Below are 25,860 nucleotides of genomic sequence, written 5' to 3' on the forward strand. Positions count from 1 at the left end.
AACGGGAACAAGAAAGACAAATGAAAGACACAGTGATAACCCCTGTCAGAGACGGACAGACTGATACAGACATGCAGAGATTACAAAAACTTTAAGCCTTCATCGCAAAAACATTCCAGGGACAAATTTCTGGTAGATCGGTGCCTTTTCCTCTTTTAACTAAAATATACAGATATATTTGCTTCATTTTTTTTGAAACATCAAGACACCAAATTAACTATGTATACACGTTCTAATCTGATGCCTGCAGAAGATTGTCCCTCGGGAATGACGTACAATCAATGCGGCACGGCTTGTCCCTCGACTTGTGATAACCCCGGACCCCAGATATGCACCCTACAATGTGTTGCAGATTGTTTCTGTGCAGCGGGAACAGTGTTGGAGCAGCCAGGCGGGCAGAGATGTGTACCGCTGGAAGAATGTCCGAGTGGGCCAGGTAGGTCATATTGAAGAAAATGAAAGAAAGATAGAGAAAGAGAGATAGAGAGAGAGAGAGAGAGAGAGAGAGAGGGGGGGGGGGATTGGAGACAGAGGGAATGGGGGACAGAGATACATACGGACAAAGAGACAGAAACAGACAGACTGATACAGACATGCAGATATTATAAAAACTTTAAGCCTTCATCGCAAAAACATTCCAGGGACATATTTCTGGTAGATCGGTGCCTTATCCTCTTTTAACTAAGATATACAGATATATTTGCTTCATTTTTTTTTCGATATCAAGACACCAGATTCAATATACACGCTCTACTCTGATGCCAGCAGAAGATACGAGCGCATATGTCGCATGTTTAGTAAGAATTCATTGAATACACTTAATTATTTGGTTAAATCAAGATGATGTAGGTACTGTGAGATCTTACGTGGCACGAAAAAAAAAAAAGCCCCTTTCATGATTTAGTATCATCTTTCAAGTCGTAGGAGCTTCATATCTTTGTAAGATGACTTATGGCAATACATGTACATCCAAGAATCAGCAACTACACTTTTCTATGGTTAAGCGAAATGCAGTCACTCGATTACTTATCACAAACGTTCATATTTGATGCAAACATGCAAACAAATGATGTTCTGTCAAGGTGATATGATTGAATAACTAATATTTGAATAAGTGAAGATAGTGTTGTTGCTTTGTGATCTTACAGGACGAAGGAAAACTTCCCAATAATTTTATTACAACAAGATCAATGTTGTGATAATTCTATTCTAGTTGATTTCAATTCCGAATTGTACTTTTCTGTACCTGTAGTAGGCCTATTTAATATACAGTCACACGTGTCTATAGCGGCCACCTATGGGAAACGAAAAGAGTGACCTCCTTAGACAGGTGGCCGCTAAGGCAGATTTGACAGTTTGATAATGCAGTGATAGATAGATGATATCATTGAGAGAACTATCCCGATTTGAGAGATTTTTATAGGCATATCCACTCCATTCGTGTTTTTTTTTTTTTTTAAACGGGGGAATCCTAGGTTTTCAAATCTGAAGAAAAGTGTTAACACGCTAACACGTGATGATAAGTTGAGCCGTGACCAACTAAGAATCTCTTCAGCATAGGAGGTTTTGTTTGTTTGCTTGTTTGTTTTGTGTGTGTGTTGTTGTTGTTGTTGTTGGTGTTGTTGTTGTTGTTTGTTTTGTGTCATAAATCGATTTCCTCATAGAAGTACCGCTTGCAACAATCTCACCGCGATTTATGCACAAAATGACTTTTCTTTTTTTTTTCCTGTTCAGTGAAGAACGCGCCTGGCGAAGACACTTTCGGCTCTTAGAAATTTGCCTCTGATCATTTTTTTGTGAAAACATTTCCAAACTGAATCAGCAATAAAATTCAAAATCCGGTCATTCAAATTCACTATCGGAGCATTCAAATTCAAGAGAGGAGCACGCGTTTCAGCAATGAGCATTCAAATTCATGTAAAGCTGGCGATAAAATTTCGTCGGTCATTCAAATTCGTGTATAGGCAACCATGTTCGAAATAACTGCATTCAATTATTTTAAAAGAAGTCCTGAATTAACTTAGTTTGGGACCGTGTGTGTGCGTCTTTTTCATTTAGCTTTGAATATATCGGGATCCACGATGAACATCTCGGGTCCCACGAAAAGGAATATACAGGCACATCTATAAGCCCCTCGGACAGGACATAAAATGGAGATGCCATGTGTGAGAGAGTCATAACTCATGCACGTGAAATATTCCACATCATTTATTAATCTCAAAGAGCAGGGGGTTTAACCCGGTGAAATGGTCCCACCTTACATCCAACTGCACCCCATGGAAGGCCAGCTATTGCAGCTGAATATGGGCTATCCAGCCGTCTTCCTAGATGGAAAATGAATAAAAAAAACATTAGGGACTGTATAGCCTACAGACGAGCATAATACGGAAGGTGGGTTGACACCTTTAAAAAATCCACTACATTGAAATTGATAACATGAGCACTGTATACGTCTTGTTTGTTGTTTATTGCTATATCATTGGTTTACTTTTGCGGTGTGCGGGACTATGTGAGATCATTGTGAGTCAGTTTGTCTTTAAATTGATGCATTTCAATTGTGTGATAAGTGTTGGGGCGTTGTCAGGCATGCAGTATCATCGATTGTGGCGTTGTGTTGTTTGGATGCACTGCTGATTGGACCTTACAATTTAAATTTATTGAGATGAAAAACAAAGAATACAAGAATGCAAGCCTTCATTGGTTGTAAATGCCCTTTCCCCTTTCTTAAAAAAGTCTACTCAATTTTCTTGTTAAATTGATCGCACGAAGTAGGAACTTGATCGCCTGAAAATGAAATTGAACGCTCCAAACAAGCTCATTAGAACTATGACGGTACTATCGCGTGAATTTGAATGCAGGAGTAGGAAATGCAATGCTCGCATTATTTTGGAAATTGAACGCCCAAGCGTGAATTTGATTTAACGAAAACGAAAAAAAAAAAAAAACTCCCATAAATGAAATTTATTGTTCGGATTCTGAATTTGAATGCCGGAATATTTTCGCGTAAGTGCGTTTTGTGAACTTGAATGCACATTAATCGATTTGAATGACAAAAGTATGAAATTGATCGGGAAAACCTATACTATATCCATGATATCTGTTACGGGCAATTTAAACCTATTGAACTGCGATTTTTGAACACTGAAGTTATCATATATCAGTCTAACTCACGACAGCATGTTACAGCAAGCACTGATGATAGGCCTATATTGGCTCTTGAAATTCATATTACTCGGTAATTATTCCCCACGCTCATATCGAATCACATGAGGGGATATTGTATAAGTATAAGAGCCCAGAAGAACAAATGGCTGAAATGTCTAGGATTGTTGTTGGTGTTACTATTGTTGTTGTATAGTTATCCCCGAGTCCTTATCAGAGATGTGTGATGTTTCTCTCCTATTTAAGATCGGTGCCCACCTGGGATGACGTTTAACGGGTGTGGGTCAGGGTGCGGGCCCGCCCGCTGTGGCGTCCCGCTCAACAGCCGTAGATTCTGCCCAGCAGTGTGTCGGCCTGGCTGCTACTGTCCTGAAGGCTTGGTGATCGACTGGAACGGGGACCGGTGTGTTACTCCTGCTCAGTGCGGTAACGATCCACTTTCAAACTATTACCGACTTTCCTGAAAACTCCCAGTCCTCCATTTTTTCTCTCTCTCACTCTCTTTTCCACTTTTAGTCCTCCCTATCCAAAATAGAAACTGGCCCGAACCTTTTTTTTTTTCGTATGATAGTTAAGTCGTTTCATAGTTGCCCTGTGATTAGAAATGATGTCTTATTCCCTATTATCTAAATGTTAAAGTAAATATGACCGTAAATATGGAATAGGCTTCTTTTTCTTCTTCTTCTTGAATCTTGTGATCCATGTCAGAGTTTCGCATATCGGGAGAAAACAAAATTAATTATTGAAGCCAAACTATAGTATATGCGTATAACGTGAGCAGCCATTTAGGTTTATATAACCTGCAAATTCGCTTAAGTCTCACCCAAGAAAAAGAAACTCCTAAAAAAACATCGGTCACCTGCCGGAGGACACTGAAATATAGCAACTTAAGCATGTTACTGTAGAAATTAATTTCTCTCAATCAAATCTTATGTGTCTTTATCTTGTATACTATTTGTACCTGGCTTTTGTTGTACTAGGTGTTACAAAAACATTCCCCAATTTTGATTCTTAATAGTTCAAAAACTATATATCAGATAAAACTGTCATTGATATGAGTAATAGCTGAATAGTGTACAAAATTAGTTGGAGGTGGTTTAGATATGAAAAAATATATTAGTTTCTTGAAATCAATGATTTATTTCAATGTTAGGTTCCAGATTTTGATCATATTTTAACCTTCTGTACAAAACTTGAACTTTACACAGGAACCAATAGTGTGTATGTGAGTGTGTGTTTACAATGACCCTGAACAATGGACCTGGATACCACCTGTTCAGAGCTTTGCTGCAAGGCACATAAATGCTTTTTATTCATGTGGATTGTCTTCAGCACTGCTAGTCTGACTTCATGATACAGGGTGAAATGCATGCACATGAAAAAAAAATAAGCACATGTTTCCATGTGCTTGCATACACCACATTTCAGAATAAATAAAGACTAGCTGTGATAGTGGAATTCCTCAGAAATGTGTAATAGAGCATTCCAATCCTGGCCATTGTGTAGGACCATTGTCTGGGTATCAACAACACACTCCCATACACACCAATAACCCCTGTGCAAAGTTGAAGTTTTGTACAGAGGGTTGAAAATAGAGCAAAATCTGAAACCTAACTGAAAAAAAATTAATGTTGAATTTAACGAAACTGAAGCATGCTTTCATTTTCAAATTACCTCCAACAAAATTGTACACTATTCAGCTATTGCTCATGTCAATCTGACATATAGTTTTTGAACTATAAAGGATCAAAAGTGGGAAATGTTTTTTGTAACACCTAGAAACTAGTACAAAACCAAGCAAACATTATTGAGGTTCAGCTTGACAACTCGAAGTGCATTCCTTATAAATTATGGAAAGAATAAAGTGAAGAAAATATTTACTTGTTTTCATTTGTCTCGAATTTCACTTTCTTCATTCTTTTAAATTTAACTCTCAAATTTTGACTTTTCTTCAACAAATCGTCACACTTGAGACATTCTGGTTCTGTTATTCTTGCAGAAATAACGGTAAAATGTTCAAGAAATAAAGAGAAATTGAAAATTGTATTTCTTTTTTTTTATCGATTAAACACCAGGAAATTTTGGCATTCGACTCGTTAATGGTTCGAGCGCCAGAGAGGGTCGGGTGGAGATTTTCTACGACGGGGCTTGGGGGACCGTTTGTGACGACCTTTGGGACCTCAACGACGCTCAGGTGGTGTGTAGAATGCTGGGCTACCCGAGAGCCAGGAGGGCCGTTAGTCGAGCATACTTCGGTGAAGGTCAGGGTCAGATAGTCCTTGATAATGTGCAATGCGAGGGAAGTGAACAAAACCTGACAGAATGCAGTCACACGGGATATGGCGTGCATAACTGCCGTCATTTAGAGGACGCTGGTGTTGTATGTCAAGGTGAGTGGGCAGAATTTCCCGTTCACAATATACATACTGTAAGACTTGATGAATCAATATTTCTCAAATTTCCCTGTCAAATGCTTTTCTTTTTATGTCTTTTAATTTCTGTGGCAAAAAAAAACTGCTGGAAACTGCTTATCCAATAAAGGCGAGCCAATGGATTAAAATGGAGTCAAAAGGGGCCTGAGCTTTCAATCCTAGCAGAATCTTCGTCAGAGGCAAAATGACAAACAAGCATGGAAAGCAATCACATATAAGGACTACACACAAGAACAGACAGGGACAGGCTGGGTACACAGAACAAAGAAAACAAAGGAGAGGGTGGGAGGTCATGGGCAAGGAGCCCAACAGGTAAAGAGAGGGGGATTAGAGCAGGAGGGTGGACAGAGAAAGGGCAGAGGAGAGTGGACAGACAAAAGGCAGAGGAGGGTCAGTGCTGATCAAGAGGATCAAGGGGGCAACCAAGGAAGGAAAAGGATGAATAGGGAGGCAACATCAAAGAAGATAAGGAACACCAGAGGGATAAAGAAAGGGAAAGAGTGAAAGAGGCAACAGCAAGGGGAAGGGGGGGGGGGGGCTGAGCAAGCAGAGAACCCTGAAAGGATTACCAGGAAGAGGCAGCAAAAGGAAGTAATCAAACATATAAAAGTGTATATACACACTCAGTAATGATAATGACAATTGAAATAACAGTAATGAAAAAGATATTGATAAAAGAAATGAAATAAAACACATATGAAAAAAGTGGGGGAGAGAAAATTGTATACATTGTATGTAGATAAGCAGGCAAGGCATAGTAAGCACAAGTATGTATAAACCAACAAAACCAAGTGTGTGTATGTTTAGGTAGAAATGGGCTGTATAAAAGAGACTCGGACTAGAGGAAGGAATTGATTAAGAATAAACGGGTCTGCAAATGGAAAAAGCGCAAGGAAAGAACAGAATGAAATTCAAAAATGAAAAAGAGAATAACAATTGTAATAATAATAAAAGGAAATAAAAGGTGGTTAGTCATTTCCCTCCTGGATGTTGAGGCCATGGGGTTGGATAGTGTGAAGACGTCTCATCCAGAGCTTCTCTCTGCTGGTTCTGACTGTGTCTGGACGAGTGCCTAAAGATTCAATGCCCTGTAGAGTCATATCAGTGATGGAATGATCAGGTAGATTGAAATGATGGCCCACTGGAGTGTCGAGCTTGGCTGTGTTGACAGTAGATCTGTGTCCATAGAAGCGTCTTTTGAGTGTTGTCTTGGTTTCCCCAACATACTGGATTCTACAAACTCTGCAAGTGATGAGATACACGACATTAGTGGTGGTACAAGTGATGTTTCCCTTCGTGTGGTGAGAGAGGCCGGTAGAGTTGCTGGTGACAGAGTCACTCTCGTGGATGTGTATGCTACAAATGATGCACCTACTGGCTGAACATTTGAATGTGCCATGCTGTAAAGGAGAAGAATTGTCAGTGAGGGAGGGTACTTCAGCACGGACAATGAGATCCTTGAGGTTGTGGGGGCGTCGGTATGCCAGGATGGGAGTATCTGGGACGGCCTGTAAGAGACGATCAGAGGTATGAAGGATATGGTGGTTATCACGAAGGATATTGTGGAGAGAGGGTAAATTGGGATGGAAAGTGGTCACGAGGGGCATTCTGTCAGTGGTGTCCTGCTTGTTGGTTTTCGGTTTGAGAACTTCAGATCTGGGGAGAGAACGAACTGTGTTGATGGCTTGTTGAAGTCTCCTGGTACCGTAGCCCCTGGCTGCGAGATGTCTCTTCAGGTTCCTGGCATGGAAAGAAAACTCAGAATCCTCAGAGCAGATACGGCGAAGTCTGAGGGCTTGACTGTAGGGGATACTGGTTTTGCAGTTTAACAATGGTAATAATAATAAAAGGAAATAAAAGGTGGTTAGTCATTTCCCTCCTGGATGTTGAGGCCATGGGGTTGGATAGTGTGAAGACGTCTCATCCAGAGCTACTCTCTGCTGGTTCTGACTGTGTCTGGACGAGTGCCTAAAGATTCAATGCCCTGTAGAGTCATATCAGTGATGGAATGATCAGGTAGATTGAAATGATGGCCCACTGGAGTGTCGAGCTTGGCTGTGTTGACAGTAGATCTGTGTCCATAGAAGCGTCTTTTGAGTGTTGTCTTGGTTTCCCCAACATACTGGATTCTACAAACTCTGCAAGTGATGAGATACACGACATTAGTGGTGGTACAAGTGATGTTTCCCTTCGTGTGGTGAGAGAGGCCGGTAGAGTTGCTGGTGAAAGAGTCACTCTCGTGGATGTGTATGCTACAAATGATGCACCTACTGGCTGAACATTTGAATGTGCCATGCTGTAAAGGAGAAGAATTGTCAGTGAGGGAGGGTACTTCAGCACGGACGATGAGATCCTTGAGGTTGTGGGGGCGTCGGTATGCCAGGATGGGAGTATCTGGGACGGCCTGTAAGAGACGATCAGAGGTATGAAGGATATGGTGGTTATCACGAAGGATATTGTGGAGAGAGGGTAGATTGGGATGGAAAGTGGTCACGAGGGGTATTCTGTCATTGGTGTCCTGCTTGTTGGTTTGCGGTTTGAGAACTTCAGATCTGGGGAGAGAACGAACTTTGTTGATGGCTTGTTGAAGTCTCCTGGTACCGTAGCCCCTGACGATGACGATGCTGAAATATTTTATGTAATACTACCAGACTGTAAACAAGGGTACATTTTATTTTCCATAGAATACCATAGAAAGTGTTTGGTTTTATCTTTGACGTTGAGCTTAGGTAAAACACCGAAGTTGAAAGTGAATGGTTTTAATTTCTTTAACAGTTAAGAAAGTGATACACTTCCTATGGCTCACATATATACATTGTGTTTACATGACGATCACGTTGTCATCAACTTATGTAGTATGTTGCCTCCCAATATAAAAGCGCATTGATTGACTTCCTTTGGGATATAAAGTACAACATACACAATATAAACAACTCAATTTGCACTTCGATTTTTCAAGCTACATAGTTGTCAGTTACTTTTCCCTCCGTGTCAGAAAACATGCATTCCTTAATATGACGATGCTGAAATATTTTATGTAATACTACCAGACTGTAAACAAGGGTACATTTTATTTTCCATAGAATACCATAGAAAGTGTTTGGTTTTATCTTTGACGTTGAGCTTAGGTAAAACACCGAAGTTGAAAGTGAATGGTTTTTCATGACTGGAATAAAGCTACAGCAAAATTGTCGAGTGTGGAATCGACGCATCTTTTTGGCAATAGTATGAATATAAATCTGCAATGGTAATCAACTAACAAAACGAGATATGAAAATAGAGTAAAGTAGGAAGTATATGTCACAATTTCTATGTGATAGGATAGCAATGGATGAGAAACACGGCCCAATCCAAATGATGTTATAGCCGACGAGCTGACCTGAAAACGAAGAGTAGATAGTATACTCGAGTATATTGACGAGTATTGTCAATCACAACTCCTTGTCATCTAGGTGATGCAGCAGTGCAAGTAAAGTTTAAAGAGCAAAATGGGAATGAAACTTACGATTTAAAATGTCTTTGTACCCAACAAAAGAAAACGTGAATTTTGACGTCCGACTCGCTGGTGGGCCGAGTGCCAGAGAGGGCCGTGTGGAGATTTTCTACGACGGTGCTTGGGGAACCGTTTGTGACGACTTTTGGGACCTCAACGACGCCCATGTGGTGTGTAGGATGCTGGGCTACCCGAGCGCAAGGAGGGCCGTTAGTCGAGCATACTTCGGTGAAGGTCAGGGTCAGATAGTCTTTGATGATTTGCAATGCGAGGGAAGTGAACAAAACCTGACAGAATGCGGGCACGACGGATATGGCGAGCATAACTGCCATCACAGCGAGGACGCTGGTGTTGAATGCGCAGGTGAGTGAAATTTGTCACGTTCCTTAATTTCCATGGAGTGGCAAAAAACCCGCCCACATAGCTGTCACCAGAAGTGAACGGTTCTACCTGAAATTTGTTTTGTTGCGTATGGGTTAACAGAATATGAATAAACAACCATTACATCCGTTCATATGAAATCGTATACTATGGTATACTCTAATGCTTTATTACATTTTGCAATTCAATGCCAAGGGCATTTTGCTTTCTCTTGTCTAAAACAATGATGACAGCAATAGATTTTCACTGCATATCGATAAGAAAGCCTCAAATACATACGCACACACACAAACAAACATAAACACAAACACACACACACTCAAATACAAACACCAAGTACAATCCTAATGATGCACTCTTAAAAGAAATAACCACAACGGGGTAATTTTTAACCCCGTTTCCGTGGCCAACTATGCACCTACTACAACCGGGGTTAAAAGTGGCCATGTTCTCCGTGGTCACTTTAAATAACCAAGCATCGGGGTCACAAAAATGACTCAAATGGGGTCATTTTAATTTCAATTTAAAACTGCGTTTTAATTTTACCTCCACTGATTATCCAGCATTAACCACTCCGATGTTCTAACAAGTTTTTATCAATTCTTTTATCTTTCAAATCTTTGCTTTTCTTTAAGTAGAGCAATGCTCCAATCCTGTGCAGTGCATTGTGGACCCCTGCACATTTGCAACTTGCGATCTGTTCCCCCTGGCCGAATGCAGGTACAGTATACTTGTAGTTTCAAAATAGGGCCCTTCATAATTTCATGGGAGTATGAAATAACGAAAGTAATCCCCCGGTTATTATGACCCGTGTAAGCGTTACGTATGTCACCATGCATTACTTTATGTGAAAATGGAATTATTTGATTTGGATTCAATACAATTTCCGTTATTCTTGCATTAAAGACTAATCAATGTTAAGACATGGTAGTTATACGACACAGTCAAATAACGAGCACAATGGAGTCTGGTCTCCTCTAGAACGCAACATTTCTATTTCCTTTGTGTACGCGTAGTCATGAAATCATATTTCCTAACATTTGCTTAGGTCAAACTCCTGCACTTGCGTTGCGGAGTTCTTCTCCCGGAATGAGCAGGTGAGTTGCACTTGTCCCTCGGGAATGACGTACAATCGATGCGGCACGGCTTGTCCCGCGACTTGTGATAACCCCGGCCCCCAGATATGCACCCGACAATGTGTTGCAGGTTGTTTCTGTCCAGCGGGAACAGTGTTGGAGCAGGAAGGCGGACAGAGATGTGTACCGCTGGAAGAATGTCCGAGTGGGCCAGGTAGGTCATATTGAAGAAAATTAAAGAAAGAGAGAGAGAGAGACAGAGAGAGAGAGAGGTGGGGGGGGGGGGTTGGCGGGAGAGAGACAGAGGGAATGGGGGACAGAGGCACATATAAACGGACAAAGAGACAGAGACAGACAGACTGATACAGAGATGCAGAGATTACAAAAACTTTAAGCCTTCATCGTGAAAACATTCCAGGGACATATTTCTGGTAGATCGGTGCCTTATCCTCTTTTAACCAAGATATACAGATATATTTATGTGCTTCTTTTTTTCCAATATCAAGACACCAGATTCACTATACACGTTCTAATCTGATGCCAGCAGACGATATATGCACATATGCATTGATATGTCGCATGTTTAGTAAGAATTCATTGAATACATATAATAATTTGGTTAAAGCAAGATGTTGTAGTTACTGTGAGATTTTATTTATTTATTTATTTATCTATTTCTAATCTTTTGTCAGGGTAGTCCATTCACCAATAAATAGCGGTCTTCCATGGAGCCCTGAATAATATTGATGAACATATGTACATTAAATAGCAAAACGTATATACAGAAGATGACATAATACAGTGTAGATACATACCAGCATACTGTACATTGCACAGTAACATAAAAAGTACATGCCACAGCAAGAGTTCACCACAATGCTGAAATAACAATTAAAAACGCTATTATACAGGAATGATAAAGCCCAGAATGAATTTCGGGTGTTACTTACAAATAGCAACTTTGCTCAAACAATCTCTTAAATGAATATAATAATATGGAAGAAGCTGATCTAATTGAATGATCTATAGCCTGTTCCATTCAAGTACAGAGGATACGATTGGGCTGCACTTGTGACAATCAGAGCGATATCTTGGTACACATAGATTTCCACTGTCTATTAGCCTTGTATGATGTTCATGTACATCACTATAGGCTTAACTAAGTGCACCTGAAGGTACGAAGGTGCTAAGTTATGGACGCATTTATATATCATCATAACGCGGCTGAAATCAAAACATTTGTTTAGTGTCATCCATTTAAGACTTTTGAATAAATCAGCTGACGGTGTGTCAAATGTTTTGTCCAAAATTATTCTTGCTGCCCTCTTTTGAATTTTTTCTAGCTTAGTTGTATGGGATTGAAATCTGTTTGACCAAACAACAGAACAGTAATCAAATTGTGGTAACACTAGACTATTATAAAGTAATTTTAAGAACTGTTGGGGCAAAAAAGCCTTCGCTCTCTTTATCACGCAGACACTTTTTTGGGTACGTTTACATACATTTTCGATTTGTTTAGACCATTTCGGTTCTTCATCTATTAAAACACCTAAACATTTAGTGAACTGAACTCTTTTAATCCGACTACCATCTAATGAAATACTGAAATTTTCAATTTTCCCGAGATTAGCACGGGAGCCGATAATCATGACAGAAGTTTTGTCAGTGTTAAGGACGAGCCGATTTTTCTTAATCCACCCCATTACTTTATTTAGTGCAACAGCTATCTTTTCTTCTAAAACTGTTGCGTCATTAGCACTGACAGTGAGGGTCGTATCGTCAGCGTACATATCTATAACACCTTCTGAAGTACACTCGGGTAGATATATTGAAAATAAAAGGGGACCAAGAATTGACCCTTGAGGTACACCCAATTTAATAGTTGAAGGGTGGGACTTGGCTCCTTTGAATTGCGTCACTTGCTGTCTGTCACTTAGATAGGATTTGAACCAATCTACAGTCGTCTTGCTACACCCTATACACTTTAATTTATGTAAAAGTAGGTCATGATCTACAGTGTCAAATGCCTTCCGAAGATCTATGAAGGCAACTCCAGAAATTTGATTATTATCTATATTCAAAGACCACTGATTCACAAGTTTTGCAAGAGCAGTTGATGTGGAATGAAATGGTCTAAAACCAGATTGATTAGGGTGTCGTAAATCATTCGCATTCATGAATTCGCTCAGTTGTTGATGTACGGTCCTTTCGATAATTTTATTCACTGTTGGTAAGATTGAGATGGGGCGGTAGTTATTCAACGAAGAAATATCTCCTGCTTTAAATATTGGTACTACCCGAGCCTTTTTCCATTCACGTGGAACAACTCCCGTAGACAGGGATTTGTTGATAATATCGCAAAGAGATTCTGCAATAACATTCTTTGTCATCTTTAAAAGTTTGCAGCTGATGTGATCTTCTCCGGTTGCTTTATCTATGCCAAGAAGCTCGATCTGTCTCAATACAAAATCTCTCGTTATCATACTTAAATCAAATTGAGAATGAGATGGAACAAAGCCTTTGTCCTCATCTAATATCATTTGAGAAGTATTCCTCTGTAGGTCTTTTGTAATTTTAGTAGCATTAGATATGAAAATATTGTTGAATGCTTCAGCAATACTTGCGTTGTCCGATACTTCTGCATCATCAACCTTTATGGTATTGGGAGAAATGGGTGATGATTTAGGCGTAACTTCCCTCAAGCTCTTCCACATTTTCTTACTGTTGTTACGATTTTGTAAAATTTGGTCAGTGTTATACTGTTTTTTCTTATTCTCATGAGATGAGTAACTTTGTTTTTTAGATATTTATAGGTATTCCAAAGATCATCACTATTGTTAGATTTAGCAGCTTTGAGAACTTTATCACGTTCCGTCATGAGCTTAACAATCTCATCAGATATCCATGGACATGCATGTTTTCTTATCCGCTTTTTGCGCAAAGGTATGTGCTTGTTGATAACATCATTGAAAAGAGTCAACCACATATCCCACGCATCATCAACGTCGTCTATATCTTTTATGACCTGCCACGGAGCACTTCTCAAATCACTATAAAATTCCTCCTCATTGAGATTTTTGAATGAGCGAAATTCCGCACATTCAGATTTTTGATGGATCTTAGCACTGAAATCCCGAATAGCATATACCAAATAATGATCACTAATGCTAGTCTCAAATATTTCCCATTCACTATAAAGTTCTTTGTCTGACACAAATATCAAATCAATTAAAGTAGAAGCAGTATTTGTAACTCTTGTAGCAGTATCAATTAACTGACTTAGTCCGTACATATTTGTATAAAACATAACTTTTTCGGCAATCACATCATATTGGTGTGGCATATAATTACAATTGAAATCACCTAATATAATACAACTCATATGTTCCGAGAGAGCAGAGTCCAAAGTCCTGTCTAATTTGTCAGAGAAATCGACGTGAGAATTCGGAGGTCTGTAAAATTCCCCTACAAGGATGGAAGGCTTATTTGGATAATGCAATTCAAACCAAAGGCATTCTAAAGTAGATGAATTCAAATCGTCTCTTATTTTATAGTTGAATCTTTTGGAAATATATACAGCCACACCGCCACCATGTCTTGTACGGTCTCTACGTAATAGGACATAATCATCGATATGCAATTCAGAATCATCAATCATGGAATCACAAAATGTCTCATTCAAACCAATGGCATCAAGGGATGTATGTCTCAGAAGTAATCTAAGTTCATCAATTTTAGAAATTAAACTACGAATATTCAAATGGGCAAATTTTAGACCCCTCTTTCTGAGCGGAGGGATTGAACCATTCATCAAATTATTAATTTTACTTTTGATTAGTTCATGCGGTCGCTCCTGAAGAGCGTTTTGTGCTTCGCCAGTGTTAACATTATCATTGCAATTCAAATTTTCGGTACAAACTTTCAAAGCACTGTTAGAAATTGGTTGTGATTTTGACTTCAATATACGAGAACTCACACAGTGTTCACCGAAGTTAGAGCGGGAGGTTAACAGCATGTTGCCGTCACGAGACGTAGATGCTCGTGCCACCCCTGTTGAGCTTTTGTCAGTGGAAGCCACGGGTGGGTGGGGTCGATTTCAGCCGCCCTCGAGGTGGAATCATCATGAAAGTCCGTGTTGAGGATCCCACCACTTCAGCATACGATCTCTGTTGAGAAGATGTAGTGGGTTGCTCTCTGGGTCGCCTGATGAAATTTCGCACATTCGAAGCAAGATCTTACATGGCACAAAAAAAAAATGCTCCTTTCATGATTTGGTATCATCCTTCAAGTCGTAGGAGCTTCATATCTCGATAAGATCTCGATATGTCGCATGTTGGGGGCGCTGTGGCATAGTGGATGAGACTCCCGACTCCCGATCGGAGGTCCCGAGTTCAAATCTCGCCCAGTACTTACGTCCTTGGACAAGATTTTTTACCCACTATGTCTCTCTCGACCCAGGCGTATAAATGGGTACCTGGCAATGCTAGAGTAATATAGGTTTTCCCGGTCAATTTCATACTTTTGTCATTCAAATTCACACAGCGCACACGCGCGAAAATATTCGGGCATTCAAATTCAGAATCCGAGCGGTAACTTATGGGCGTTCCATTTCGTTTTCGAGAAATCAAATTTACGATTGCGCATTCCATTTCCAAATGCGAGCACCGACTTTCCTACTCGTGCATTCAAATTCATGCGATAGTCATGTGATAGTCCCGATGAGCTTGTTTGGAGCGTTCAATTTCATTTTTAGGCGATCAAGTTCCTACTTCGTGCAATCAATTTAAGGAGGAAAATGGAGTAGACTTTTTAAGAAAGGAAAAAGGGCCAACACAACCAATGAAGGCTTGCATATAGTGTAATTATGATTGTTTACAGGTTCAACATTGTTCTCTGTTCATGTATTCTTTGTTTTTCATCTCAATAAATTTCAAATTGTAAGGTCCAATCAGCAGTGCACCCAAACAACACAACGACAATTTAATCATATTTCGTGATGATACTGCATGCTGACAACGCCCCAACACCAACCACATATAATGACAATTCATCAATTTTAAGACAATTTATCAATTTAAAGACAAACTGACACACAGTGATGTCACATAGTCCCGCAAAAGTAAACCAATAAGACAGCAATAAACAACAAGCAAGACGTATAAAATGTTCATGTATCAGTTTCAAGTAGTCGAAATTGTTTAGTTTTTTTTTTCCCTCGAAGGTGTCAACTAACCCCCCGTATTGTGCTCGTCTGTAGGCCTATACAGTGCCTAATGTTTGATTGTTTGTTTCTTTTTCCATCAAAGAATATGGCTGGATAACCCATATTCAGCTGCAATAGCTGGTCTTTCATATGGGGTCTAGTTGGATGTATGCCTTAAACACCCTGGTCTTTGCGATGAATAAATGAAGTGGGATCTGTTACGTGCATGAATTGTGCTCTCTCACACATGGGACCTCCATTTTATGTACAATCCGAGGGACATGTGCTGTATGTTCATTTTCGCTAAGCGCGAGTTCAAAATTTACAATGAACAGGTGGATCTCTACTGCCAAATAAATAATAGTCATATATAATCCCAATATATTCAAAGCCAAATGAAAAACACTTGCATACACGGCCCCAAACTAACTAACTTCAGGGCTTCTTTTAAATTTAATGCAGTTATTTGGAACATGGTTGCCTATTCACGAATTTGAATGACCGACGAGATTCCGTCGCCAGCTTGACATGAATTTGAATGCTCATCGATGAAATGCGTGCTCCTCTGTTAAATTTGAATGCTCAGATAGTGAATTTGAATGTTGCGATAGTGAATTTGAATGTTCCGATAGTGAATTTGAATGCTCCGACAATGAATTTGAATGCTCGGATAGTGAATTCGAATGACCGGATTTTGAATTTGATTGCTGATTCAGTGCTGCGAGCGTGGAATGCGTGAATCGAATGCTCAGAATAGGAACTTGAATGACGAAATTATGAAATCGACCCTGAAAACCTATAATAATAGCAGGGCCCTCTGGTAGAACAGTGGCAACACTGAAGAGGCTCATGGATCCTGTATACTTTAAGGGTTTCTGAGTTACGAAGTGAAGGGATAAGTAGAAAATCCATTACATTTTCAAATCGTCTTCCCCGTTGTGTAACATGAAATGAAAAAAGGAAAATAGGCAAAGTTTTATCGAAATCAGGGAAAAAACATAAATTATGGAATTCGAGAAAGAGTGTTGCTGTAAATGGGATGAGAGATGTGGCATGATGTAGATGAGATTATATCCCAGCCTCACAACTATTCCTTTGCTACAGTTGGCAGCAGCATTATTCAACCCCCTTGCATTATGGACACTATGGCAAATTGAATAACATTACAATTACTAAATCATATACAAGTGGTGAACAGATCAATAGTCTTTGATTTGCATATAGTTAGAAACTTTGATCATTCATGCATGAAGAGATACGGTCCAGTGAGCACATTATGGTCATTTCAGACCTTTCTGTGATCACTGAAGCATGACGTGTTATGGTCTGATGATCACAATTAATTTCTGTTGTTTTTATGGAATTTTAAATAATATCTTGCCATTCTATACACACCTCTTACCATTTCAATGGGTTATATTCATTTTTGACATGATTTAAACCTGGAATCATTAATATCGTGGCTAAACCTCTGTACAAACTCTATGGTAGAACTTTCACTAGTAATTAGTTCATTTAAATATTTTTATACAATGAAAAATACCAATTGAAATATTAAGAATCCTACATCAAATTCAGTCATATTGTGTCACCTATCAAAACATTGAGTGAACAAACCATGTTCAACGAAGCATTTCACGTTGCACTTCAGTGATCACCGAGAGGACTGAAAATGACCATAAATGTGCTCACTGGCCCATATCTCTTTATACATGAATGATCAAAGTTTGTGACTATATGCAAATCAAAGGCTACTGATCTGTTATTTACTTGTAACAAACTATCTGATCACTACTTGTATGATTTAGTAATAATCTGCATTTATAATGTAATTCATTATGCCAGAGTGTCCAAAATGCAAGAGACGGGTTGAATAATTTTGTTGCCAACTGTATGTGCATGATTTGCTTTCTTTCTTTTTATGCTTCCGCCACTAAGTGTCGCCGGAGGCATTATGTAATCGATTTTGTGGAAAGCGTATCTAAAAAACCGCTAGAGGTATCCTAATGAAACTTGGCATGTATATGTATGAGGTAGCGAAGTTGTGCCTATCAACTTTTGGGTGCACATGCTCAAGGCCAAAGGTCAAAAGGTCAAGGTTAAATGTTCAAAATTTCACTATTTCCCCTGTCTCTTTGCAATGGCTGGAGGTATTTTCTTGAAACTTGGTGTTTACATGAACTACCAAATAAAGATTCCCCAGAGATAGCTTTCGGTCATGAGGTCAAAGGTCAAGGGTCAAAGGTGAAGTGAAAATGTTAAAATTTCACTTTTTCACAATTATTTCAAGGCTCTTCATGGAACTTAGTATAAATGCATGTACTGACTGACAGTGATCATATAGGGAATCTATGGGTCATGGGTCAAAGGTCAGGGGGTCAAAGGTCGAGGTCAATTTGCAGGATTTTTTCTTGAAACCTAGTGTATGCATGTACGTGTATTACCCAATACAGATTCTCTTGGAAGTTTCTTGTCAAAAGGTCAAAGGCGAAAAGGTCAAAGGTCAAGTTAAAGTGCTAAATTTTCACTTCTTCTTTAAACTTATAAAAGGGTCAAAAGTTGGGTACACATCCCCAAATACCTGCACTCTTATTAGACAGTATAGTCATTCATCCAAATAAACCTAGTTCAAGGAAAATGAACATTCAATGTATTTGTGACAAACCTGTAATTTTTTATATTTTGCCGGTTATGTGAAACTGTCATCACACATTGTCAAGACATTGTGCTATAGACCTATTCAGAGAACCATGCACTTTGGCGGAGGCATACCAGTCGTCATAGCGACATTTCTAGGTTGTTGTTGTTTTTTTTTGTAATCTCTTAATTGTTACAACAGAAGAAAAGTATTGATGAACATAAAATATTTCGAGTTTTTATGTAATGATGAATTAAGACGGGAAATTTTATTAAGATTTTGCGAGACATGTCAGACGTTAAGGCTTTTACTTCATCTAAATCTTTGTTTCCATAATAAGAAAAAAAAAACATATTTTAAAATGCAATGATTTGACATTGGTCTCATCTCAACAATACTCTTACTGCTCCTGTGGTTGCTAATCCTATATCTGTTGCAAGTAACTTAAATCAAACATATTATAGACTTGATATCTTTCAACGCTGAAGTTGTCAAAGCGGCCAACTTGCGACACCACGCTACAGTATTAATTACTGCTATACCAATGTATATAGCAAATCTTGATAATTATGCTGTGATACAGGCTTTTAACAACTTATCCCACTGTAATCCCCATTATAATGAAGACTCACCTGAGAGGAAACCAGCCAGATAAGCCTGGGGATGTTTCATAAAGCTGTTCTTGTTACGAACGACTTAAGAACGACTGGTGATCAGTTCTTGTGCTGAATTATTGAAATTCTGATAAGTATACTAATAGGCGGCATGCACTCAGGCAATGCAAGACCCATATCGCAGCAAACATTCACCCTGTAGGCCTAGGCCTAAAGGGAGATATTTTCGCGTCGCGCTCGGCCGGGTAAGATTGATTTTGAGTAATTCCGCGCGGAATCAGGACATTCATTACTGGAACAAAAGGCATTATTCGCGTGCTTAATTTTCACGCTATTGAGCTGCGCGATTTCCACACCGCGAAAATTTCCACTTCTACAGTATCACATAAGAACTGATCACCAGTCGTTCTTAAGTCGTTCGTAACTTTAAGAACAGCTTTATGAAACACCCTCCTGGATTGATAAATAAATGAAATGGAGGGGTTGTATTTCATGAAGCGTTTTGTGGAATATTCTTTTTTCTTAAATTTGCTCTCAGCCAATTAAATGCAAGGATTTCAGTAGCTTATCGGACAAAACGCTGCATGAATTGCCCCCACCCATGTTTGACTGAGATATGGTACCTGACGTCTTCATACTTCATCAGAGCAATGCTATGTTCCTCTTCTTCTCAGATCTCTGCCCAATCGGAATGGAGTATCTCGAATGTGGGTCTGGGTGCGGACCCGCCTCCTGTGACAACCCGCCTGGCGGTGGTAGAATCTGCCCGGCAGTGTGCGTGGCTGGTTGCAACTGTCTCGGAGGCCTGGTGAAAGACTGGAGTGGAGACCGATGTGTTCCTCTTGAGCAGTGCGGTAACGGTCCTCTTTCAACCCCGTAACCGTTTGATTGGCCTACCCTTGGAATGCTCTGAAAGATCGAAGTCCTCCTCCACTCTTTACGAAAAGAAACGTACCAGACATCTACCTTTTGATTTCATTGGTTAATTGTTATAACGTTTGCCGTAAGATCAAAAAGGTATTATTCCTTACCATAATAGTGAAACACCCTTCACATTCTCTTCCTTTAGTTTTATCAATATGGGGTGATTTCGCGGTCCAGAAGTTGACTACAAAATGTTGAACTCGCCTCCATTTTCCATCTTGACTCTTTTGTGATCCATGTCAGACTTTCGTGTGGAAAATTCTCGTTCCCTGAGTATAGGTGAATTCTTGTTATGTGTAGTTTTCATGCAAGTTGAAGAAGAAATGAATTATTTAAAAAGTTTAGTAATTCATATGATTCAAAATAATATTGATCAACGATTTAGTTCTAAGTTGCAGATTTGCTGCAAGACTCGGAAAATAAAGGCCACAAAAACATTGGCCCTTGAGCAGATACACTTTAAACCCGACTTAAACTATGTTTCAGTAAGAGTTAATATCTGTTATTAAAATCACATGCCTTTATTTCTTTATTCATTATTTCTTTATTGCTCAGATTACTCTTGTGATTTTTTGAAGCACAGAGTATAATACTCATTTTGATGATATTAGATAAACCAGAAAGCTCTATCACAAGGAGAAAAAAAAGAGTAACTACATGCACGAGTAGTTGGTATCTTTTCGATAAAGTAACAGCACCATAGGCAGTCTCATTCCCGCTTTAAAATGAATATGCCATTCTCCAAAATAGACGTTCGACTTGCTGATATTGCTATTATTAGGTGTATACTGATAAAAGTAACTACTGAGTAATCACCTTATGACTTTGTCAAAAAAGAACGAGAATATCTCCGAATTTGAGACAGCAGTAGGTGTAAACAACAAACGACAAACTAACAGTCCTCATGTACTCGGTAAAAACTTTTAAAATGGGAACTTCCGGATACGCCATTGAGTTAGATTGACAAATGAACACATGTTTTTGTACTGTTTGTTACATGCATATAGTTTTCGATTTTACAAGAAGTTTTTGCATTTTCGCGCGTGTCGTTGTTTGGGTGGATGGATAGTTGTTCTTTTTAATCTATGATTCTAAGGAAACTTATTCTTACTTTGTCTGATTCAACTTTTCTTCATCAATAAATCTAAGATTAAGAAGCATTTTAGTGTTGGTCTCATATCTTGTTTGAGTGGACTTTAAGAGATAGAACTTAAGCGTCGTAAGACATTTCCAACATTCTGAGGCCTTGCACCATGTCCTCGGAATGTGATATTTGAACTGTTTTGACTTGAAATGTAGGGTGCGTTCCAGCGCTGTACCAGCGCCAGAGGAGCGCTCGAACACTGTTTACTGTAACAACCGACCCGAGCCAAAATTGGACCACCCCCCGATGTGCGTCAAAAGAGCCCAGTCCAAAAGTTTACCAAAAATTCGTGTGTGAACAATGCGGGTAACAGGCACATAATAAATACTAGTAGTCATAATACAAAAAGTTCGTTCTATTTTTCGGGATCTCTGTAAGTACGATTTGTATAGTTGAACATGTGAGGAGGTGAATGAACCTGTTGCTACAAAATGTGTGACCCCCTCTAAAAAAAGCTTATGAGGTGCGCTACCCACTGAGCGCTCGAAACTCTAAATCTGGCACAGATCGCAACTGCTCGCCTGGGGTCGGTACGCTATGGTTCGTTTTAGCGCTCGAAAATACCACTAGGCTTCAATGGGGGAGGCGTGGGCGATACCCGCAAAGAAAGGATAATGATGCCTCCATTTCTGTGTATGCTAGTCTTTCTTTTTGAAGTGCAAATTGCAGTTACTGACAAAATCATTTTTCTCTCCCCATATACTTCCCCTGAACAAGATTGGTAACAATACCGCTCTTCTATTAATCTTTCATTAATAAAAGAAGAATCGTGGCACACATCAACCTGGGTTGAAAATTCAAATGGATTCGGATTCCGTCGAACACTAACAGCGAGCAAAAGTACCTAAATGATATAACGCTCACACAGTCACAAGTGCATAACCTGTGTTATAACATGCACCCGATTCATTAGGTCCCTTGTTAACCCATAAATGTAGAGACGCCTACAAGCATAGATACGCCCACTAATGCAGAAAAAACATCAACCTCTAATGTAAAAAATCGCCTGCAAAATAATGCAGAAATTGGACACCGCCCGAAAAACGTAAATTATTCGCAGACGTTGCCCACAAAGTTAATGAAGGCTTACAAATCGTAAAATGGCTATTGGCTTTTGCTGATGCACTTACCTATACCTGCTGTATACGAATGTATGTGTGTGTGTGTGTGTGTGTGTGTGTGTGTGTGTGTGTGTGTGTGCTTGCGCACGCGCGCGCCCGCGCATCTGGATTGGGGATTGGGGAGGTGGAGATGTGAAAGGTGAAAGTGTAATTGTCCATGTATACATATATTATATATATATATATGTATATGTATATATATATATATATATATATGTGTGTGTGTGTGTGTGTGTGTAATGGTATTTGATATGAATTGAATATGCGTGATTACAGTTACAAATTATTTCTAAAAAATTGGGGGGAATTATCACTTTCAAAACATGCGATGAAAGTTAACTGAAAATGGGGAAAAAATGAAACAAAATTCTTTTTTTTTCTGATGTATGTATTTTGACATTTGTGGATGATAGTTTCAACCACAAAATAGAAATAAACGAGTAACACCCACCAATGTAGACATGACAGATACTTTGTGTTTTCGCCTTTTCTGTGAAATGTATTGTGAAAATTTGTTGGCGCTGGTATCATTTGCAAAGTAAAATGGAGAAATACATGAATAACACCAACTTATGTAGACGTGAAAAAGACTTTGTGTTTTCGCTTTTCTGTGATGTGTATTTTGACATTTGTGGGTGTTTTTTAACATTTTTTGGTACTGGCATCAACCACAAGTGTAGTAAACATGCGTAGCACCCACCAATATAGAAATGAAAAAAGTGTCCGTGCTTTATTATTTATTCATTCACGTTTTCTTTAAAAAAATACATAGTAAGTCTTGTTCAAGCCAGATGTCTGCTTTTCAAGAGAGCCCTGTGATTGTACAGATACATTTTGCGTATAGTTATGATAGAATTATACAATGAAATAGAAGATAATACAACAAAATACAAAGGATTAAAAAAAAATAGACATAGTCAAAACCTTACAACACACAAGCGTTTATACTCATGCGCGCATGCACATCATACACACACGCAGACACACAGACGCGCAGACGCGCACACACACACACGCATACGGACACAGATACATCTGTCTTGAATATATATCCATAATAATAGGTAATGCGTTTCATTAACATGTTACAATATACACTACTGCCAAATAGACTTACTAAAAGATTAATCTAATCTGGCTTTTGAATGTTGACAGTGATGGACACGTTTGTACAGTATTTGGTAGATTGTTGTATAAAGAGCATGCTTTGTACGAAAAGGAGCGTTTCTTATAGTCAGTTAAGTTCAGTTTCAGTTTCAGTTTATTTCATTTCGACACGGTCACTCACTTCAGCCAATGTCTGTTCTTCAGTGAGTCCGTGAAGAGGTAAAAACAGATCAAAGTAACATGATACAACATTTTATACTTAGCACACATAACATAAGAGATAAAAACAAACACAATTATCATACACTGTAAAATAAACGACGTATCAAATGATACTACAATTTATACTGAAATAATTCCATAAAATTACTTACGCATTAAAAGGAGAAAAATGTGCATATATATATATATATATACATACATGTGATTAATGAAAAAGAAAAGAAAAGAAAAAAATAAAGTGGGACCATCCAAATATAGACTTAATACACACACACATCATAAAACTGCAAGTAATTATCTTAAAAATCCTACCTTTGTATAAAACGTTTCTATTGCTCTACATTAATTTCATTCATTATGTGTTCCCACGATTTCATAGATACTCAGTATATCTTTTTTATCAAACCATAATCAACCTTCTTTAGATTTCGAGAAATCTTATATTTGTGTTCACCTTTGTTTTTGACACATTTTTGTACCCCATGCAGCTACAATATACAAGATAATGATCACTCAGAGACACGGGTAAAATATCAACAGTATCGATTTTAGCTGGAGTATTTGTCATGATTAAATCAATCGTTGACGAGGTGTTTTCCGTAACTCTGGTCGCCGAATTAACTAGTTGCACATAACCAAAGCCTTCCGTTAACTCAAGTAACTGCTTTGTTTGCCATGGTTTATTTTCTGGCATTACGTCACAACTCATATCCCCTGGTAAAATACATTCTCGAGTTAGGTCTTCTATTCTCTGTAATACATATTCAAACAATTAAACAACCTTCAAGTTCACGTAAGGCGGTCTACACCATGAAACAATAAAATATGACTTCACCTTTACAGGCTTTATTTCAATCACTAACATTTATAAATCTTTATTCATCAAATCACTTCTCGGTGTATAATCTACATCACTTCGTTATATGCTGCCACACCTCCACCTGCTGTGTTTCTATCTTTCCGTACCAATGAATAATCGTTACATGCAATTTCGCTGTCATCAATAAGCTCATTTGAATGAGTTTCGCTCAGCGTTAATACATGAATGTTTGACTTTGACATAAATAATTGGAGTTCATCAATGTTCTTCGTGAGAGAAGCACAGTTAAGATGAGCAACTTTCAGCCCAGGACTTACTCGTAGTTTCTGTATTTGTTTTTCCAAATGTAATGACATAATATTTTTTACCCATCAAGCTTCATAATATCATGTAACTGCCCAACTGTACTGGAGTCATTACGACTGTCATTATGCCTGCGTTCTTCACTTTCAGATACATCTGCCATATCATTGCAAGCATGAAATGGTAATTCCTGGAAACAACAAAAACGACAAAACCAATCATTGTCAGTTACAAAGACGTCCTTGCTGTATGGAGTACATTTCAAATGGCACTATCTAACACAACCGGAACATAAGACTGCATTTTGGTTATTTTTAACATTTTTGTTACACGTCATACGTAGATACTTCAATGTAATTATTTATGGTTTGCCGGTATATTTACCAATGCTAGTCATGTCTTATCGCAGTCTCTCAATGTCTGCCATGTTCCTGATGGTCGCTCATCTGTCATTCATTCCTTCGGTTCTGACAAGCGCTGTGATCTTCCCGTCCTTGTTCCACACCCGTCTCACTGATGACCTGTCCTTTGCTGCGTGGACAAGCTTCCTTCGGTGTGATGTTAGATCCTCGTGTACTAAGGTGGGACTCCCTTTGAAACGGGACTTGGCATTGAAGACGGCCTGCCGAGCGTTGTATGATCCAAACTTGACTATGATCGGTTTTGATCCAGGTTTCTCTCCTTCAACTCCGCTTCTGGGTTGCGGTGTAATGCTAAGACTTCTGGAAATGCATGTAGGGTCGAGTGAAATGTTCAGGTGGTTCTTGACGACGTCCATGATGAGGTTGTCAGTGTTTTCATCGGCTGTTTCCGGTATACCGTAGAACCGGAGGCATTCCCGCCTGGAGTTACAATTACACATCAAATCGAAATTATTCTGTAATATAATCTGAACTGCATTTGCATTTTTCCCTTTCACAAAAATGGCCGTATCATCTGCATATAAGGATACTTTTGATTGATTATAATTAATATTGCACAAGTCATTTATATTCAAACAAAACAGAAGCGGTCCAAGTATTGACCCTTGCTGTACACCTGATTTAACATTGAGAAAACTGCTCAGTGCTCCATCATAAAATACACATTGAGTTCTGTCGGTCAGGTATGATGTAAACCATTTTAGCTCCATATCATGAATACCATAAAAAGGCAATTTCTGTAATAAAAAGGAATGAGATATAATATCGAAGCTTTTTTTCAGATCTAGAAAAATTGCC

The 25,860-nt window shown here is 38.9% G+C and overlaps 2 protein-coding genes across 2 annotated transcripts in view; both read left to right on the plus strand.

Moving 5' to 3' along the window:
* Positions 1-25,860, plus strand: part of LOC139743639 (scavenger receptor cysteine-rich domain-containing protein DMBT1-like) — a 263,637-nt gene that overhangs the window by 22,280 nt on the left and 215,497 nt on the right. The gene's annotated exons all lie outside the window — the stretch shown is intronic.
* Positions 268-20,975, plus strand: LOC139743630 (uncharacterized). The gene is made up of 7 exons (XM_071654098.1): positions 268-436; positions 3,409-3,588; positions 5,238-5,552; positions 9,130-9,450; positions 10,107-10,188; positions 10,517-10,758; positions 19,674-20,975. Exons 1-7 carry the CDS (start codon positions 268-270, stop codon positions 19,877-19,879), a joined length of 1,515 nt encoding a protein of 504 aa, XP_071510199.1. The 3' UTR covers positions 19,880-20,975.

This window comes from Diadema antillarum, unplaced genomic scaffold, assembly GCF_040938485.1.
Source record: "Diadema antillarum isolate AM-2024a unplaced genomic scaffold, OU_Dant_1.0 seq00001099_RagTag, whole genome shotgun sequence".
Lineage (NCBI taxonomy): Eukaryota > Metazoa > Echinodermata > Echinoidea > Diadematoida > Diadematidae > Diadema > Diadema antillarum.